At 42.9% G+C, this 20,349-nt stretch overlaps 2 protein-coding genes across 4 annotated transcripts in view; both read right to left on the minus strand.

Moving 5' to 3' along the window:
• LOC135707576 (uncharacterized) overlaps positions 1-20,349 on the minus strand; it is a 335,607-nt gene that overhangs the window by 19,531 nt on the left and 295,727 nt on the right. The gene's annotated exons all lie outside the window — the stretch shown is intronic.
• Positions 1-20,349, minus strand: part of LOC135707570 (uncharacterized) — an 85,077-nt gene that overhangs the window by 13,544 nt on the left and 51,184 nt on the right. For 2 of the 3 annotated variants that reach the window (XM_065229439.1, XM_065229441.1), the window contains exon 1: positions 6,289-6,752. The exons of the other annotated variant lie outside the window; for it this stretch is intronic. In XM_065229439.1, coding sequence (XP_065085511.1) covers positions 6,289-6,328 — 40 coding nt within the window. In that variant the 5' untranslated portion in view covers positions 6,329-6,752. Of the gene's footprint in view, positions 1-6,288; positions 6,753-20,349 lie in introns of those variants that run through there. 3 annotated transcript variants of the gene reach the window in all.

Here is a 20,349-nt window from a genome sequence, read left to right on the forward strand (position 1 = left end):
GTGAGCAGTATGCGCTATCGCCGGAATGATCCCTATCGGCATCATCCGGCGGAGAACAGCGAGTGCTACAGTCGGAAAAAAGCCGGTAGAGTACGGAGAGTGGTAAAAGCGGAGTCTTTGGCAAAGTGGCAATAGGATGGATAACGGAAGATGGACACATCGGTTATTACCGATTTTTTCGACCTAGGAGAAGTCAACCATCACCTGACGCAGTTCCTGTCTGGCCACGGCTGCCTTGAGAAATACCTGGATCGGTTCGGACACGCAGCGTCACCCCTCAGTCCGCAGTCTGGCAACGTGGATGAAACGCCGAGCATGTGGTCTTTGACTGTCCAAGGTGCAGGACAGTGCGAAGGGAGATGCCTGTCCTTAACGTGGAGAATTTCGTCGATGAAATGTCTGGAAGACACTTGGAATGGAGAGATGAGCAGTGATCTAGCAACGCCAGCCAACACTGAGAGTATGAGAAGTGCATGAGCACAACCCCCTCGAAGTAGTCACTTTACCGTGGTCCCGGGGGGATCCAAACAGAGGAGAGAGTAAGGATTGGGCTTTAGTGAGGCTACATTAGGCAACTAGTGGATACCACCCCGTGCCAACTTCGATACAGGTCTGACTTTTTGATCCCCCCCCCCCATTTTCTCTGCTTTGAAAGTTGGTACATATTTCATTATCGTCAAAGGAAAATTGATTCAATATTTTTAGTTAGAAGAGTTTTTACAAATAATAGCCATATGTAGGACAAGGAGGGGTAAAACCAGTGCTGTGCATTATCATAACGGTTATTGTACCTTGACGGTCATCCTCGCATAACCGTCACATCTCAGAAATCACTTGGAAACCCCTCTACCTCACTAGACCATCTTCATAAAAGCCATCCATGACAGCTAGATTAAATGACAAGGAGAGAGCAGCAAAATCATTCACTCATTGATCATTTCTGTTGGGCATTTGTGGGAAGTGGGAAGTGAGAATAATGCTCCCTCATTTTCCTGTTTTTGCTAAAAGTTGTTGAGTTCAGAACATACGAAACATTTTGAAGAAAACGTTGGATTTTCATTTTCCTTGTAACAAATAAATATGTGGGTGCTATTACGTTACAATGTCGAAACATATCCGTTTATCTTCAAAAATTCCATTTCTTAACATGCAAATTAAAGCCACTTTCACTTTTTTTATGATCCATCGGCAATATCAATTCTCTTTTACGTACGCGTCATTGTTTACGATGCTTAATAAATCTCAAAACTGGCACAACTCACAATTGACAAGCTCACGAGAATTTCACTGTCAAAACAAATATCTTTTCAACGTTATTACGTTTCGCGCGAAAAGTGAAGCGAAAAATCTTAAACTTTTTAATAGCTCCGATAAATTGCAAGGACCATCATAGAACCAACAGGTGGAACTTCGAAAAATCAGTGCGAATCCGAACTTTTTGTCAGTGCAAACATCAACCTGAGCTGCGTTTTAAAAGCAAACGATCAAACTGACGTTTGTCCGAAAACAAGCAGATCCAATCTTGATACTCGATCCAGGTTGTACACACTTAATCTAGCTCGGTAAAATCTCCAACAGCCGATTACTTCGGCATTTACCAGTTTGGATTTCGCCATGGGCATTCAACTACTCATCAACTCTTAAGAGTTACCAATTTAATTCGTTCAAACAAATCGGAAGGCCACTCAACTGGAGTTGCTCTTCTAGACATAGAAAAAGCATTCGACAGTGTTTGGCATGAAGGTTTGATTGCTAAATTGAAAAAGTTTAATTTTCCACTTTATATTATGAAATTAGTTCAAAATTATTTAACTGACAGAACTCTGCAGGTAATTTATCAAAATTCCAAATCTAATCGACTACCTGTTAGAGCAGGAGTTCCTCAGGGTAGCATTCTTGGGCCTATATTGTATAACATTTTCACTTCGGACCTCCCTGATTTGCCTCAGGGTTGCCACAAATCTTTGTTCGCTGATGACACAGGCATTTCCGCTAAAGGAAGAAGTCTTCGTGTTATTTGCAGCAGACTTCAGAAAAGTTTAGATATTTTCTCTTCTTATTTACAAAAATGGAAGATTTCTCCCAACGCTTCCAAAACTCAACTTATAATATTTCCACATAAGCCTAGAGCTTCCTTTTTGAAACCTAGTAATAGTCACATAGTCACTATGAACGGAGTTCCAATTTCCTGGTCAAACCAAGTGAAATATCTTGGATTAGTACTTGACCAAAAATTAACTTTTAAAGATCACATTGAGGGCATTCAAGCTAAATGTAACAAATATATTAAATGTTTGTATCCTCTTATAAACAAAAAAATCCAAACTTTGCCTGACGAATAAACTTCTAATATTTAAACAAGTTTTTAGACCGGCCATGCTTTACGCTGTGCCAATATGGTCACTACCAGGAAAAAAGCACTTCAAAGGATTCAACAAAATAATGAATAATTTCAGGCAAAAATCGTTGCAATCCTCAATTGCAACGATTAATTCCCTTTATACTTAGATAAGATCTAGTTTTAGTCTTTAGTTTTAAGATATCAATTGTTATACTGACATGCAGGTTAAAAAAAACCTGTTTAAAATACTTAATTGCCAAGACATGAACAATGTAAAAACACTTAGATATATATCATAACAATTAAGGCTGGTACGTTACTGCAGTAACTGGAGCACCTAGGTTTAAATGAAATGTAATTTATTTTGAATTTGGAACAAATAAAGAGTTAAAAAAAAAAAAAAAAGACTTTTTATGATGGTAACACAAGGCAGATGTTAGTGATATTACGAATGAGTGAGAAAAGCAAAACAACGATATCTCACGGTTGTTGTGTCATACTGATGAGAAGTTTTACGGAGAGAGGGTTCTCAGTTGTTTTGATTGTTAACCGTAGGAATCTCTTTTGTCAATCTAAAGGCTGTCAATACCGTGATGCAACTCAGCACTGGGTAAAACGCACCCCGGAGTTTTATTACCAGCAGTGTTTTTCTCGTACAATAAATATATAAATTGATGCCAACAATTTCCCAGATGACTTTTCTGCAGCTCTTCTAGTGATTACGGGTGAAACTCCATTAAATTTGTTTTGCAAAACACGTAAAAAGGCGCTGTTGGTCATATTATCCCATAGCACCCCTTACCCTATAAGAATTTCATTATTCTGTAATAATTTTGATCCAAAAAATAATGGGACATTTGTCAGTTTCCCGTTTTTGTCAGCCTAAAATTTGAGAAGGGGCTGATAAAATCGGGAAAGTACTGTAGTTGCTAACGATATCCAAACAGTAAAACCCAGGTTCTATCGACGCATCATTTTAGATTGCAAAAAAACCCTCGTCATTACATTCCTTTTGCTGTTTTACCTGTCCTGTTTTGCCCGTCCTGACCGACAACAGGTTTTACTGAGACCAATAAGCAAAAATGACATTTCAGCAATACATTTCCCGAGACTCAGCAATCATTATCATTATTTATTGAAAAAATGATGATGATGGGTCATTAGGCGCAATGAAACTAGGCTAAGGTCCCTACGTCAAATCTAGGACATTAATTTGAAATTTGAATAGAGTTAACAATAGATATCTTCATGAACCAATACACTGTACTGCTGTTCTACGCATGATGTGTGAGGAGGGAAAAAGAGAGTGCTGTTTTTAACACCGGTTGAAGAAGTAGCGGCAGCATGTCTATGGAAGCTCATCGAAATCACCGTGATGTCATGGATTCCTTTGTAAAATATCGGGTGAGATCTTTCCTTTAATATTCTTCTCTTCTCTTTCATTCCATTATTATATGAACCATTAAATGTTGGGTACGGGAGGGTCCACCCGATTGAAACGAAATGGATGGGAAGAGTGAGAATGTCAACTCCCTATCTTTAACATTTCGTGAATAGAAGGTGGGCTCTTCTATGGGGTATGATCCTGTTGTTGGAAGGATTTTTTCAATTATCCTGTGGATGTATGTGGGTGATGTAGCCCACGGATCTACCCAATCCGTTATTGACCCTTCACACAATGGCAGGTTGAGTACAACAATTAGAAGTTATTGTCAAGTTGAAAAGCGAGGATAGTCCACAGTAAACTGACAGTTGTCTTACTAGAGTGAGTGGTAGTTCCATATCATCAGCATCAAGTTCAGTTTCATTTGAACCCAACAATACTAATATCACTAATCATTTCAAAGAAGTATTTTCAAACGGAGGTATCTGCTATTGTAAACAACGATTGGTGGGGTTTGGGTTTCAGATGTTGTGACATGCCATGTATTAGGTATAGCAACAAAGAGGAAGTTTTTTAACTGGTAAACATATTTACGTCATTTATGGATTTTCCCTATCCAGATTTAATATTTTGCATCAAACAAACATATAGATCTATAACGAAGACAACACATCAAGAAGACTGGCAACTTTGCCATAATCCAAGCGACAGATACAATGACGCTGCGCTTGAGTGAAGGTGGAAGCACCGCATAGAAAAATGAGCAAATACACAAACCCTTCTTCTGAGGATGTAATCTTTGCTATCAAATTCGTTCGAAGCATTTACCTTTGAGCGGCAGATGACGCGATTGTACCTGTCTCATGGCGTTCGTATGAAAAAATGAAAGAGTTGCCAGTCTTCTTGATTTGTTGTCTTCGTCTATAGTCTAACCAACGATGAAAGATTACGTACAGCTTTCCATCGAAAAACGCGTTACCCACTGAGTTCTACCCATCGCTTTTTCTCGGCGGTTTTTCAACCAAACGCTCTGATTCCAAACAATTAGTTCTCCAAACACTACTCACAACGATCAGACCAAGTGGTTTTTTAGGGGATAGCTGTACCTTTATATTGCGGAGTTGATCGATTTTATTTCGCAAGCCAATGGAAAACTGCTTGAAAATTTTGAAAGTTTAAAAATTTGCTCTTTCCACCAAAGGTTATTACCGCCAGGAGTCACATAACATATGTGGAACTCGATCACCCATAATCGACCCAATTTCAGTGATTTCAAGTGGTATAGAAAGACATCGATCTGTCAAATTGATTATACCAGCTGTAAAATGAGAAAGGGAATCTATTAAAATAATAATAGAGTGGTTTATAATTCTATTACTTCTTAGCACTGCTGAACTTATGTCTTTGTTTAAAGTTAACTATTTACGTTTTTTATTTATAACTATATTGCTGGATTTAGCAAATTCATCACCTTGCTTGACACAGCAAAAAATATTAACTTTTTTTCCTTGATTTGTTTTCCGTCGATCTTGTTTTCCATGCTGAGCACCAATGCTACCGACGCCAGGGAGGCAGCTCCCACACCTGGACCCTACCTATCGACCCATCAACTCATGAACCGGGGACCAACGGCTTTACTTCCTTTCCGAAAGGAAGGCGTGATCAGAGCAGAATACTTGTTTAATTCTTCAAATTCTAAACTTGTGCAGTTAGGGGAAATGGCTCTAATGTTGGCCTATGGATCTAAGATTGGGCTCATCGCTAAAAATCTGCTATTTACCAATTTTATCTAGATGAACGCGTCATTGGGACGGTACTAATGGATATTTTTGGTCATAACCCCACAGAAAAACACGATGTAACCCCGCAACTATAACCAATAAAGAAGTTGCAAATTCAAACTTAATTTACTGCAGATGTTTTCTTGGAAAAACAAATCTCAAATTTGTATGAAATAGAATATAAATCTTCGACTGTGCCTATTTGTATCCTACTGTAAATTGTTTTTGATGAATCATGGCAAGTCTAGTGAATTGCTTTTATTTCACAAAATTTGCACCACAGTCCAGAGTCTACCATTAAATCCATGTCTTCTTCTCGGTGTCGCATTGTCCCTGTCCAATTCACTTTACATTATCCAAATAGCCGAGAATAAAAATATGTCTGCAATGACACCGACTCTATGAAAAATCCGATTGAGATCTGCTTCACGCAGCGCACAGCAATGGACCAAAACTCAAGCACAAAACATATTCTATATTCAGCTTTCATCCACACGATTATTGGTCGAATGTGGCAACCGCTTCTGTCTGGTGGTGGTGTCACCGCACCGCACCGCAACCGACCGCTTATTCACACTTGTTCTTCATTTCAAAACATCGTTTCCTTGATATTGGCTACACACTACACATGGTCTACATCCAACAACACAAATAGAAATCTCATCAAGCTTCCCGGGGAACGATTATCCTTCGTCGAAAATTTATCGATAAGCTCGAAATTTCCACTCCTCAACACCCTCCGCCGAATGGCTCGAAAAAGTTCAATTGCACGCATCAATTACCCGAAAACAGGAGCTCTGGCAACATTTCCGATACAATCATCGGGTTGGAATTTCTGGCAGAGTTAGACTTTTCACTAAAACCGGGCAATGCATTCACCCGAACAACTTGCAACAAATTGACTAAATCACGATGCACTCGATCTCGCTACTCTCTACGTGGTGCTGACAGCACGTTTGCACATTATCACGGACACGTCGCACCGATTTGTGCTATTTTTGTACAACCGAATGTTTCGAAACGGGAAGACTTCCATAAAAGGCAATCACTTGAGTCGAATTTTCAACCTGAAAAAGGTTAAATTGCTGTTCGCGCAGCTACGCAAGATTCACAACCAGATCTGGTATTTTTAAAACGGCCACGTCGCGACGTGCTGCGAGTTGGGCTAAGACTAGATCTAGTCGAAAATCATTCGAAATACCGATTCAAAAGGGAATCAAAACACACTTTCCTTCGACCCGCTGCACCTGTTTCCCCACCACTTGACCGCTTTCCCCACAACTTGGCCGGCCATGCCCCGGGGGTGGTGGGAGGTGGAAAACTTCTACCGGGTTCGAGCGGCGGCGGCGGCGGCGGCGGATCGCATTTCTCTCTTTTTCGTCTGCAGGAGGTCGAAATCCGGTAGGCTATATGGGAGTAACAGTGATGATACACACTCATTCAGTTTTTCCTAACCGGTCGGTCGGTGGTGACGACCGGTGTGCGGCGCAATTCTTCTGCGCAACGAGACGCTCGATACTCACGTCGTGTGTTTATGGCGCACCATGCGTTTCCATCATGTTCGGGTGCGAGTTCGCACAGTGTGGAAGAAGGGTTTTATGATAGGTAGGTAAATCAGTTATGTTTCATGAAGACATTCTTTTATTTGTGGGTGGATGCATTGATCTTAGACACTTTGTGTGGTACATGTTACATATTACACGACCTGGGTGTTGAAACCAGAATAGAGTGGACCAGGATTGAAATCTGCATCCAACCGGGAATCGTAAGATTCTATTACATATTTTCATACCGAAATCGGAAGGTTTTTTTTTTTAATAATTTAGAAATTTTTATATTAGCTAAACTTTGAACAATTTCGTTTCCCCAAATGCAGTGCTGCTAGAAAATCATCCAGTGAAGGTTTTTTACGAAAATGTTCACTCTGAAAAAACTTACTTGTACGCTACAGTCCATTGTGAGAACTGTAAATTTGTTATAAGAAACGGATGTAACAAATCCGCACTTTAATGTCGTCCCCTTAGTACTACAACAGTGAAAATATAAGTGATCAACCCGATTCGTACCTTCCTCAAATTGACCTTTGCTCACATTATACTTTCTAATCATATACAATTTATATACTTTCAAATCCTCATCTATCGTTTAAAATTTCCACTTTAAGTCTGATATTTGACGATAAGCATCTCCAACTATGTAAATCGTTAACTTCACGCATGAAGTATTACAAACATGATTAGTTCCAAGTACAGAAATTCTGGTGTTGCTAATTCTCTTACGTAGATGAAACACTTATTTCTTAAATTGTACGAAACATTCGTATTGCCTGTCATCTGGAAAAATGCTAATATTACGCCTTATTCGTACCATACACGAAATGAATTTCTTTCGGACCAGCAAACTGCTGCTCATCTTGACTTCTATCAAAGACATCATATCAAGAAGACTGGCAACTTTGCCAGAATCCAAGCGACAGTAGCGCTGCGCTTGAGCGAAGGTGGAAGCAACGCATAGAGAAATGAGCAAATACACAAACCTTTCTTCTGAGGATGTAATCTTTGCTTTCAAATTCGTTAGAAGCATTTACCTTTGAGCAGCAGATGACGCGATTGTACCTGTCTCATAGCGGTGTACGAGAAAATGGAAGAGTTGTCAGTCTTCTTGATATGTTGTCTTTGCTTCTATGGTACCTGTTCAAATTTGTGCTGCTTCTGATGCTGATGGTGATGATGTGTTGAGTATGAGTATGAGTATGAGAGGCTCGGCTAGTTGAAATTGGTTTGACAGCCATTCTTGAAGATGGAATCAGCAAGCTGATGCTGGGAGACGGAATTACAATCAGAGACGGACTTTATATCTGGTCACATAACATATCTGGAACTTGAACATCAAAAGTTTAAGTTTTCTTGGAGTTTGAAGTGTTATACATGCACAATAGAGTGATGCAAAATTTGAAATTTTCGCTCCACAATACTTAAACGATTCCAAATCGGATCCTGACTAAACTCTCAAAATTTGAACCCATTTGGTGAGAAACTGAGATGGCACAAACCATTTGAAGTTTGTATGGGAATTACTTTGGTAAAACCAAGATTTTTGTTCATGTCCATCTAATAATTCACCATATCGGTCTGCTTCAAAAGTTTTCAAGTGTACTTGTAGGAAATTTTCCCAGCTACAACTTTGCTCAAGGCCACTTTTTAATTAAATGCAAGGATCGAAAGTTATCAATAGTTCAATGCGCTGATGTCTTATGATCATGCTCAATCAACTGCTCAGCAGGCAACATTGGTGTTTCTGAGGCCTTGAATAGGATACAAAAATCATGGCTACTATGTCACACTAAAAAATACAGTGTTGCCTACAGAGCAGCTGCTTGATCATGTCATAAGTTTACCAATCTCTTAAATAATTAATAACTTTTTCCTGTCTCGTTTTACATAGAAACGATCTTCAGCAAAGTTGTAGCTGAGAAAATTTTCTATTGGAATGGTTATCGAACTATTTCGCAGCTCAATATGGAAAAAGTCTAGAAGGTAATGAACAAAAAGTTGAGATTTCCCATAGTAATTTACATGTAAACTTCAAATGTGACCAAAATTTGCTTGTGCGAAGTCTGTTTCTAACCAAATGAGTTGTCACTTTGAGAGGCTAATCAGGACCCGATTGGAAATCATTTAAGCACTGTGGAGCGAAAAAGTCAAATTTTGCATCAGTCTATTGCACATCGATCTGTCAAAGAGTTTACAACAACCCAGAGAACCGGAACACGGATTCATAACTGGGCGTTCCACAACTACGAACCTGCTGTGCCTAACGTCTTACATCACAGACAGTTTGATTGCTCGGACCCAAACGGACGTTATCTACACAGATCTTACGGCAGTCTTCGATAAGCTGAACCACGAAATTGCGATCGCTAAGCTTGATAGGCTAGGGATCGGTGGAAATCTTTTGAGATGGTTTCGTTCATACCTCACGGAGCGCCAATTGACAGTAACTTTGAGTACTTGTCGCTCAGCAAGCTTCTGCGCAAAGTCCGGTATACCTCAGGGCAGCCATCTGGGACCATTGGTATTTCTCCTCTACTTCGACGACGTTCACCATGTTATCACAGAGCCACGATTATCGTTTGCTGACGATCTGAAAGTTTTTCTGCGCATCCGCTCACTCGCCGACTGCCGTTCTCTCCAAAATCAGACTGACATCTTTGCTGACTGGTGTAGTCTAAACCGACTGGTGGTCAACCCAGATAAGTGTACAGTTATTACTTTCTCACGCAAGAAACAACGGGTTATTTTCAACTACAAACTACTAGGCACGACTATCGAACGGGTGCACTGCGTGAAAGACTTAGGCGTTTTTCTAGACTCAAAGCTGACATACTCACACCATATATCGTATGTCGTCGACAAAGCGTCCAGAACGCTTGGCTTTGTCTTCAAGATTACTAAGAACTTCACGGACATTTACTGCTTGAAATCGCTCTATTGCTCTCTCGTACGATCTACGTTGGAATACTGCTCTGCTGTCTGGAGCCCGAACTACAATAATGGGGCCGAGCGAATTGAATCTGTTCAACGACGTTTTCTTCGCTTCGCGCTCCGTAAGCTGCCTTGGAGATACCCACTTCGTCTTCCAAGCTACGAGAATCGCTGCCAATTGATCAATATCGAGCCCTTACGTATCCGAAGAGATGTTTTCAGAGCCTCAACCGTCGCCGATACTCTGCAAGGAAGAATCGACTGCGAAGCAATTCTGCAACAAGTGAACATTAATGTTCAACCTCGATTACTACGCAACAGTCTTATGCTGAGACTTCCACTTCTTCGAACTAATTATAGCATAGGGAGCGCTATTTACGGCTTCCAGCTAGTGTTCAACCGAGTAGCGTCAATGTTCGATTTCCACTTGACACGGAATATGCTTCGCCGAAGATTCTCTGCCTTTTTTGCTGACCGAAGGCGCTTGATGCCCAACAGCTAAGTGTAAAATTTAAGACTTATACATTTTTAGTAACTTGACAATGCTTTCCTAGTTTTTTTTCGTTTGTAACTGTAGTAGGGAAAAGGACGGCTTCGGCATGACCGACTATTTTCGGCAACCCAAATTGAAACACTATTTTCACTGGATTTTCTTACGAAAACACTTCGCTAAATGCATACAAACGATTCTTTATGCTTTCAGCTTTAATTTGATTATATTTTTACCACTGAGAAAAAGCAATCTAGCAAGGTTTTCTTGAAATGCAACACACGCACTACAAATTGTAGCTGATTTTGAGTTGCCGATAATAGAACAGCAGATTTACATGCAGTCCAAATGGAACGGTTGCCGAAGAAAAACTGGTTGCCGACAATACTCGCTCTCACTAGAGATGATTGGAGCTTTGTAAAAGCGTTTCAAAACAGTTTTTGACAATTCTTTCGACTGAAATTGTTAGAGCAGCTGGCAGCAAAAGATTGTAAACAAACCAATACTGCATATGTGTGCGTTTCTTAGAGAAAACGGCTATAGAAAGAACGTCGCTGCTTAGGTTGCCGAGAATACGTAAATTCCCCTATATGTATGTCGTCTGTATAATCTGTACTTTTTTTTACAACACATCATTGGGACTATTTCTAGTCTGTTGATGCAACCATAACAAATAAACCAATAAACAAATAAACCGAGGGGTAGGTCAAAGTTCTTTGGAAATGCTCTGTTATATTTATTTTTACAACAATCTATAGTTATTAAAATAATCATTTAAACTATGATTTTACATTCAAATTAATACCAGCTATTAATGTTTACATTACAGAACGATAAAATATATCGTCGATTTTTTTTCTTTAAAAATTTATAAAATTGTAACTTTTCTTGCATGCACGTCGTTACCGTTTGGTCACATTTGATTCGTTTTTTGTAGGTGTATAGGGCCCTTAATGTACATATAGCTAGATATAATATAAAGTCTTGACGACAAATGAGGAAGGCTGGTATATTAGTAACGGAGAGGAATTGTTTCATGGTTTTTAACAAATTGTGAACTTTCTTGCAAACATGTGTTTTTGCGTATTGGAATGTTTGAATCTGAGAGTGGAACAGTTAGAGCTGATTGGAACGGGGATATACGTGAGCCAACATCTGGAGGTTCATCGACAATGCTGCAATGACGGTTGCGTTTATTCTGATGCACTTCTTCCCGAGGCCAGAGCAAGGGGAAACTGATTTTGTAATTATCAGGATCAAGGAGATGGAGCTCCATTTGCGAGAACAATTAATCTTAAGAATCACGAAGAGGCGGGCTAATTACAGATCATTCGGGTGAGATCCTTCCTTTTAATTTCATTTGTTTGCATTATAATTCTATTAGTATTCATACAAACTTTACCAAATTATGTACCAGGGTTTAATTTGAGGAACTCGGCTAGCTTGGTGGCTGCTGCTTTTGCTTACTGAGTAGAAGATCGTGGGTTTACTCCCAAGCTCCTCCAAAATAAAACAATTCCTAATGCCGCATCGCCTGCTTACGCGAATCTTTGAAATTTGAAAATTGGGCTGGCCGGCAATGGGTATTGTCATGCTTTTCCTGTTCTGAATTCTGAATGGAAAGCTATTCACTCCCAAATAGTTTTCCTTAAGAAATTAGAATAAGAACGTTAAAGTAGATACATGACAGTTGCCAGTATGCAATCTACGAATTACTCCGTTGCAAACGCAACGCAACGATTTTTTTTGCTGTTAGAACGATTCTGAGACTTAATCTTATTCGTATTTCTGGATATAAAAAAAAACTAATAGGGTTACGGGATGTGAAGGAAGACATTCCGCGCAACTACCATATACCGGACTAGTTCATGTTGATCTTCGTCAAGCTTCGTCTACAGTTTGGACTTCTACATCAACACATGTCAGGCAGCCTTCAGGTTCAATTGGCTAAACTTGGTGAGTTCGTTCCATTTTGCAAATATTTATCTTTTCAAACCAGTAACGTTGGGAGATCACCTTTTTGTGGTGCGTTTCTGGTATAAGAGCTACCACCGAACCCTAGTCGTGACAACATCAAACAGGATTTTCCAGTAATCAAAGGATCACATTTTAGTCATTGTTACTTTTTATGACTTGATAATAGTGACAAGACTCGGGTAGTGACCACCGCGCCGTTTTGCATTTCTATATTGTATATTTCAAATCAAAATATTGTTTATGTTCATAGATTTCACATAATCCTTTTCCCTTCGTCCTTCTCCTTTTCCTTACCCTCTTCTCTTTTCATAAAGCGTGTAATGGCGCTATAGCCATAAGCCATAAAATGCTAGGACAAGAGTTAGTACTCATGTCCCAACCGTCAGAAGAAAATGGAGCATCACTTAACCTTTCTAGCTTTGATGCTTCAAAAGACCAACCAATCATATAATTACCAAAATTGGAAAGTACGGTACGATATTTCCACGTTTCATCCATTTATTGGATTCTGAAGCATCGTGTTTAAATCTTCGATTTAAACAGGCCCGATGTTTTCTGAATCATCTTGCCCCTTAAATGCTGCACAGTAGGCCTGGCCGTTTTGATATGTGTGACGCATCTTCAATGTGAAACATGTATCAAATAGACAACAAAAATGATGTAGGTATATATATCATTTTTCTAACGGCGCCGGTGGTGTAGTGGTAAGCGTGATTACCTCTCACCCCAGCAGGCCTGGGTTCAATCCCAGTCGGCGCCGCCGGGATGTTCTGAGGCATAACATCTCTGATCACGCCTTCCTGCGGATGGGAAGTAAAGCCGTTGGTCCCCGGTTCATGAGTTGATGGGTCGATAGGTAGGGTCCAGGTGTGGGAGCTGCCTTCCTGGCACGTCGGTAGCATTGGTGCTCAGCACGGAAAACAAGATCGACGGAAAAAACAAACCAAAGGAAAAAAAAAAAGTAGAAGGGTCTGTGCCTAGGGGCACGAACGGAAGCTTGACGTAGGACCGCTAGTGGACGGAATAAATGTGAAGAGCATTTAGTTCTTTTAATTGATCAATTATCTATTATCTCAACTCTTTCCGTTTTTGAATTGTAGGCGTACCAAATTTGTAGTAATTTTTATTTTCAAAGAGAAAGTTGATTAAGAGAATCAATCAAAATCACTTGCACCCCTGCTTCCAAGTTTGGTTACAAGATTAAAACTCTGGAGAGCATTTTGTGTGGTCGTTGGGGGCTTGTGGTTCTGAATATGGTCAAACAGGCACAGATAAATTCTATTCCAACTCTTCACTGAAAAGGGTAATTTTATTGAAGAGGACAACCGCACCTCCATGGCTACTTACGCTTGGCGTGCTTAGTGTAGGTGACAGCATCACGGACCTCATTTTCCAGGAACACCTTCAGCACACCTCGTAGATCAGACCGGAGATACGTTTGACACCACCACGGCGAGCCAGACGACCTATGGCGGTTATCTCGAAGAACTTTGCGATGACGCTTGGCGCCTCCTTTACCAGAACTTTTCCTCCTTTTCCACGAACATAAAATTTTTGCTTGTTGGGTGTGAAGGAGTGGACTAGCCACCACCTTCCTACTGCTGCTATTGCTGTTCACCACGCCCTCCGAAGCGAAAATGAGCTATTGTCTTTAGTTTTTTTTTTTTTTTTTTAGTTTAAATGATCTTTATTTTAGTTTAACTTGGACGATTACCATATAAATTTTTACTAAGTGATTTAATTGCTTTCTTCATCTTTAGGTATGGGCAAAATTCAAAATTTGTTTTACAGAATTAGTCCTAGACTTAGTACACGGTCGACCACCTTGGTGGGATTGGTTTGTTTTGTTTTTAGAATTTGAAGAGAAACTACTTAATACTACTATTTACAGCTTAAAACTAACCTACTCTACTATATACACTTAACCTACTATGTACAAATTGCTTATTAAAGCATGTTCAGAAAGATTGCATTTTTGAATAAATTTAGTTGTCATATCATCAATTTTGGAATCTACTTTGGGAATTTCTGCCTCTTGATGGAGGTCTGCTATTCTTGTGTCGAATGGACGATCTAGGATCATCCTCAACACTCTATTCTGTGCAACCTGGATTTTGTTCCTGTGGGTCTGAGCGCACGATTCCCACACCGGGGCGGCATATAAGATCGCGGGGGCTATGATCTGTTTGTAAACAGCCAGTTTGTTTTGCCTTGAGAGGCGGGATCTGCGGCAAATGAGCGGATACAAACACCTAACCAAGGCGGAGCACTTAACTAGGGTTTTCTCTATGTGCGAGCGGAACAGGAGCTTCTCATCGAACAACACCCCGAGATAAGTAACATCAGTGGACCACTCGACCCTTGTACCATCCATTATTACGGTACAGGAGGGAGACGGTTTAAGTTTTAATGATTGTCTGTGAAGGAACATGATCGCTTGGGTTTTCGAGGCGTTGATTTTGATTTTCCACGTGGTGGCATAATCAGTAAAGGTGTCAAGGCATCGTTGGAGCTTGTTCGTAATTTCACGAGGCATCCTACCCTTGACGGCTATCGCGGTGTCATCTGCAAACAGAAAGAACACGCAACCGTCTCCTAGAGGAGGGATGTCCGACGTGTAGATGCTGTAAAGCAGTGGTCCCAGCAGACTCCCTTGCGGAACACCTGCTGGCATCGGAAATTGTCCCGAAAGGGAACTATTCAACGACACCCTGAACGACCTTTGCTGGAGATAGTTACGGGTGATTTTCACAAGGTATGGTGGAAAGTTGGAGTTACAAAGCTTGTATATAAGTCCGTCGTGCCAGACATTGTCAAAAGCCTTTTCGACGTCTAACAAGGCCATGGCTGTGGACTTGGATACAGCTTTGTTACTCCGGATGTTATTCATCACCCGCACTAGCTGATGATTGGTGGAATGCCCCTTACGGAACCCGAACTGTTCCGGAAGAAGAATGTCATGTTCCTCCACAAACTTGTTTAGTCGGCTGAGGATCAATTTTTCGAACAGCTTGCTCAGCGCTGAGAGCAGGCTAATCGGTCTGTAGCTTGACGGTAGTGAAGGGTCTTTCCCAGGTTTGCGGATCGGGATGATTTTTGCCACCTTCCAGATGCTTGGAAAGTAGTGCAGCTCCAAGCATCTGTTGAGGATGGCAGCCAGCAGCGAGTGCACCCTCGCGCTGAGATTTTTCAACTCTATGTTGAATATTCCGTCAAACCCGGGAGCCTTCATGTTCGTACTGTGTTTCAGCGCTGAGCAAATTTGTTCCTCTGTAATCCGTTCTTCTGGAGGGACGACACAAGGGGAGGCATCTAACGTCTGGACGCACTGCACAACCTGGTTCTCGAGTGGACTTGGAATTGTAGAGCCAAGCAAATGCGACTGGGCAATGTGCTCCCCAATTGCATTGGCCTTCTCTTCGTTGGTGATAAGCCGTTCGTCATTGACTCTAAGTGGTGGAATGGGCTTGGGGTGAGACTTCAGCACCTTGGCAACCTTCCAGAATGGTCTGGAACGGTCGTCCAGGTTCTGAACGAGCCGCCCGAAACTCTCGTTCCGGATTGAGACCATTCTGGAAGCGATCTGCCGATTCAGATCGACCATTTCGTATTTACGCTGCAGATCCCCAGTCCGCTGAAACTGGCGTCTACGAACATTTCTGAGCCGAATCAAGAGTTTGGTGTGGGAATCAATTGCTTGAAACTTACCCCTCACAGGAACTCGTCGAACGCACTCTTCGTCAGCCACGGATATGGCTTGATGGAGACCCTCCAGGGCTCGGTCGATGTCATCCACTGTGTCGAGCGGTGGGTTGTCGTCGATGTGGCGGTCGACCACGCGTCGAAACTGGACCCAGTTGACTCGATGGTAGTCCTTCCGCTGGCACGGTGCAGGGGCCACGTTGTAGCCCAGCTCGGTCAGCACCGGTTGGTGGTCCGAACTCAGGTCGTTGACGGCAACCGGCTTGGCTAATCTGGTGTTTGCCAAGAACAGGTCCAGCGTCGATGGGTTGCCCGTCGGTGATGTGAAGGTTGGTTCGTCCGGAAACCAGACGGAATAGAGACCATGCTGGGAATGGTCGAATAGCAGGCGGCCGTTCTGGTTCTGCTGGTAGTTCCGCCAGGCCTCGTGCCGGGCGTTCAGGTCCCCTCCGATTACAAAGCGGGCATTGGTGTGGGTTATGATGGCAAGGTCGTTCTTGAACTGCTGTGCTGTACCATTGCTAACGGTACATTGCCGGGGGCAGTAGACAACGATGAACCGGACGTTTCCGGTCGATGTTTCCACCTCAACGCCGACGGCCTCGATGATGGAAGTGCGGTAGTGGGGTAGGGTGCAGTACTTGATGCCTTTCTTGATGATGACCGCGACACCGCCCCCCCTGGAGCTGGTGCGATCAAGCCGGACAATGCTGTGGTCGGGCAGCCAGAAGCTGTCACCGGTCTTGAGGTGGGTCTCGGTGAGAAGGCCCACGTCGATGTCGTGTTTGCGGAGGAAGTCTGCAAGCTCAATGTTTTTCGCCCCTACGGAGCGAGCGTTCCAGTTGGCGATCTTTATGGGTTCACGGTCCATAATTAGCGACGAAGGAGATGATAGCTTGGAGCTGTTGTGTTCTTGTTGCGCAGGTGCGCTTGATGATGATGGCCTGGGCCAACAGTGTGACGATCTCATCCGTTGACAGCGGAGAATCGTCTGTAGCTTCACCGGTTGTACCGGCCAATCCCGGAGCAGGGGGATCCGTCGATGGCCCGGAGGCTTGACCGGGTACTGCAGCGGCAGCCAACTGTTGGTTGAGCGGGAGCGGCGGCAACACTGGAATTGGCCGTGATTGGACCGGTGATAACGGAGGAAAGTTCTGCGCGTTGTTTTCTGGAACCTTCTTGCGACCGGGCTGGCTGTTGGACGAGGCCTTCTTCCGGATCTCGGCGTATTCGGCCCGCTTCGGACAGGCCTTACTCGTGGCCTTGTGGGCGGCACCGCAGTTGGCGCATGTGGGAGCGGCTTCCTCGATGCTGTCGCAGTTGTCGATCTTGTGGTTTTTGCCGCACTTGATGCAGCGGCTGGCCATGCGGCAATTCCTGGTGCCGTGCCCGAACAATAGGCAGTTCGAGCACTGAGTGACGCCACGGTGGGTGGGTTTATACCGCTCCCACTTCACTACGATGTGGAACAGTGTGCGTGTCGTCTGGAGATCCTTCACGGTTGTGGAGTTCTTCTCCAGATGGACCAGGTAGAGCTGGTCACGATACTTGATGGCCTTGCTGCGGGTCATCTTGTGGACTTCGACCGGCTTGAGGCCGTTCGCCTTAATCTCGTCCATTAAGGTGGTGGTGTCCATGTCGTGGAGCCCGCGCAGCACCACTTTCAGCGGCTTGGTGGCCTCGATGTCGTGGGAGAAGTACTCCAGCTTCATTCTGTCCAAGAGGGCCTGAACTGCGTTGAAGTGTTTTTCGGCCGGGACCATCAGTTTGTAGCCTTCCGTGCACCGTTGAATGGTGCAGCGAAGGCCCTGCTTAATGTAGAAATCCAGCTGCTCCCATAGCCCGGGAGGGAAGCCCTTCACATAGAAGGGTGGCAACTTAACTTTTTTCGGCACCGTCTCAGGGTCCGACTGCGGCTGGGCTCCGTTCTGCAGGGCGGAGAACGGATTGTTGCTCAGCAGCTTTTTTGCTGCTGATACGGTGGCGCTGCTGTCTTCAGGTCTGGGTCGTTTAGTTCCGGGAGGCCCCGGCTGCGGGTCCGCAACGCCTGTCGGGATGGGCAATGGGGTTTTCTTCTGCTTCTTCTGGGCTGGCTCGGTGGTCGCGCCGTCTCCTGGGAGAGTCTGTTTTCCCGGTAAACCGGCACTCGCGTTACCGCGCGATTTCTTACCCATGGCTGGGTCAGCGAGAGCGTCACTACACAACGCGGAGCTAATTCGACTTGCGAACGAACGAACGAAACTAGAGAGAATTCAAATCGACTGAACTGCTCAACAGTCTGGCAGCTAAAAAATGAGCTATTGTCATACAGCAGCACTGCTTTATATCTTTTCAGGTTAAAGCAGAATGATGTGCAACCAAGTGGTATAAAAGCTACAAAGACTCCTCCCATTATGAGTAGTTTGCTATCAAGTAGCGACACTGGCTCTTTTCCTTTTGCGTACACGGCGAATGAGAACGACCCAAATTTGAGTTTAGTTCACTCATAATCGCCAAAAGTGCAGGAACTCAGCGATGGAAAACCTAAAAAATCTGCGAGAAAAAGAGGAAATTGATGAAAATTTTATTCAGTCTCGGAGTAGTACCAATAGACTGAGTGAATCCAATCTTTACTTTTCTCAAATTCGGGAATTTTTCCCTGGAAAATCCTGGAAAATCCTGGAAAAACCTGGGAAAACATGAGGCAAATTTACTCAGCCCTGCACTTTATTTCTTATTTCTGAGATAACTAAACTCAAATTTGGGTCGATCTCATTCGCTGTGATATCACCTTGAAAGATATCGGCGCCGGTGGTTAGCGTGATTACCTCTCACCCTAGCAGGCCTGGGTCAAATCTAAAGCATGTTCTAAGGCATAACATCTCTGATCACGCCTTCCTTCGGGAAGTAAAGCCGTTGGTCCCCGGTTGAGTTGATGGGTCGATTGGTAGGGTCCAGGTGCGGGAGCTGCCTCCCTGGCGTCGGTAGCATTGGAACTCAGTACGGAAAACAAATCTCGCGTCACTTTACAATAAGTTCTATCTACATTGATCGATTTTCAAAAAGGGTAACTTTTGAGGCAAGACAGGGTGTCCTCAAAAAGTTAAGGGAACAGGATGCACTAGATGTCCACAACAGGTACAGCAAAACATCACATAGACGCCCTTATTCACACTAACTACTCAGGGGGTAGAAGGTCAAGAAGAGCCACCGCCGCCAACTAAAGCTTGAACCGGGTACCTGGGACTCCCACGATATACCCGCGGCAATGTTCAGCAGACGATGCCCTATGCGTATTTAGTATGTAATATGTTTTACTTGGATACACAAAATGTTTGAAGCCATGCGTCATCTAAACCATAATTTGCATCACCACAAATACACTTTTCAACAATCTTCAACTGGAACGTACTCACCAAATCACGGGAGCGCATTCCCAATCCTTCCACGCATATTTTTCTCTAGTCATCCCTAAACAATTCCTTCTCAAGCGACTCCAACCACACAATCAGTTCTGAATATGGCGATGAGTGTGCAAAATATTACGCAATTCCATCCTCCCTATTCGCACGCGCCCGAGGATCAGAGGCGAATGCCACTTCGACTTGTTTCGTCTATTTACTACTCTCTGACGACTGTGCTGGGGAAGCAGCATATGCATGTAGGTAATTGGTGGATTTGTTAGTTAATTCGACGCTTTTGGACAATGCTGGACATTTACCAGTTTTTCAATAGTTTCTTGTTGAAAATCAACATTCGGAAGCATTGTTATCAATGCGTAGCCATATTTCTGATCGATTGGTGATAAAATTATTGAAATTGAACCAGGGGCAGCTGAGTAATTAACGTTCAAAATCTTTCTTAATTTGTTACATGTTCCATTTTCGGTTTTCACAAAGTGTACCCCGATATAGAAATCAAAGACGTAGTCCTACGTCAAAAAATACATCATTTTCCAGGATGCTTTCAAGAACTGGCTGTGTTGGTGTTAGATTAGATTAAAGAGGATTTGCTTCATGGGTTTGAAGTGGTGATAGGCCACAACACACTGAACTCAAAATTAATTAGCGGTGGAAGGAGAGATATGGGAACGAAGACCGAGAGGGTATGAACACGGCCAGGGTGTGAAGTGATCCAGATCACGAAAAGACAGTGAGTCTATGACTGTTCATCATTGATCATAAATCATTGAACTCAATCTCACTACAGTT

The sequence above is a fragment of the Ochlerotatus camptorhynchus genome, unplaced genomic scaffold (assembly GCF_037179485.1).
Source record: "Ochlerotatus camptorhynchus isolate MF236.1 unplaced genomic scaffold, CSIRO-AGI_Acam_v1.1 ptg000314l, whole genome shotgun sequence".
Taxonomy (NCBI): Eukaryota; Metazoa; Arthropoda; class Insecta; order Diptera; family Culicidae; genus Ochlerotatus; species Ochlerotatus camptorhynchus.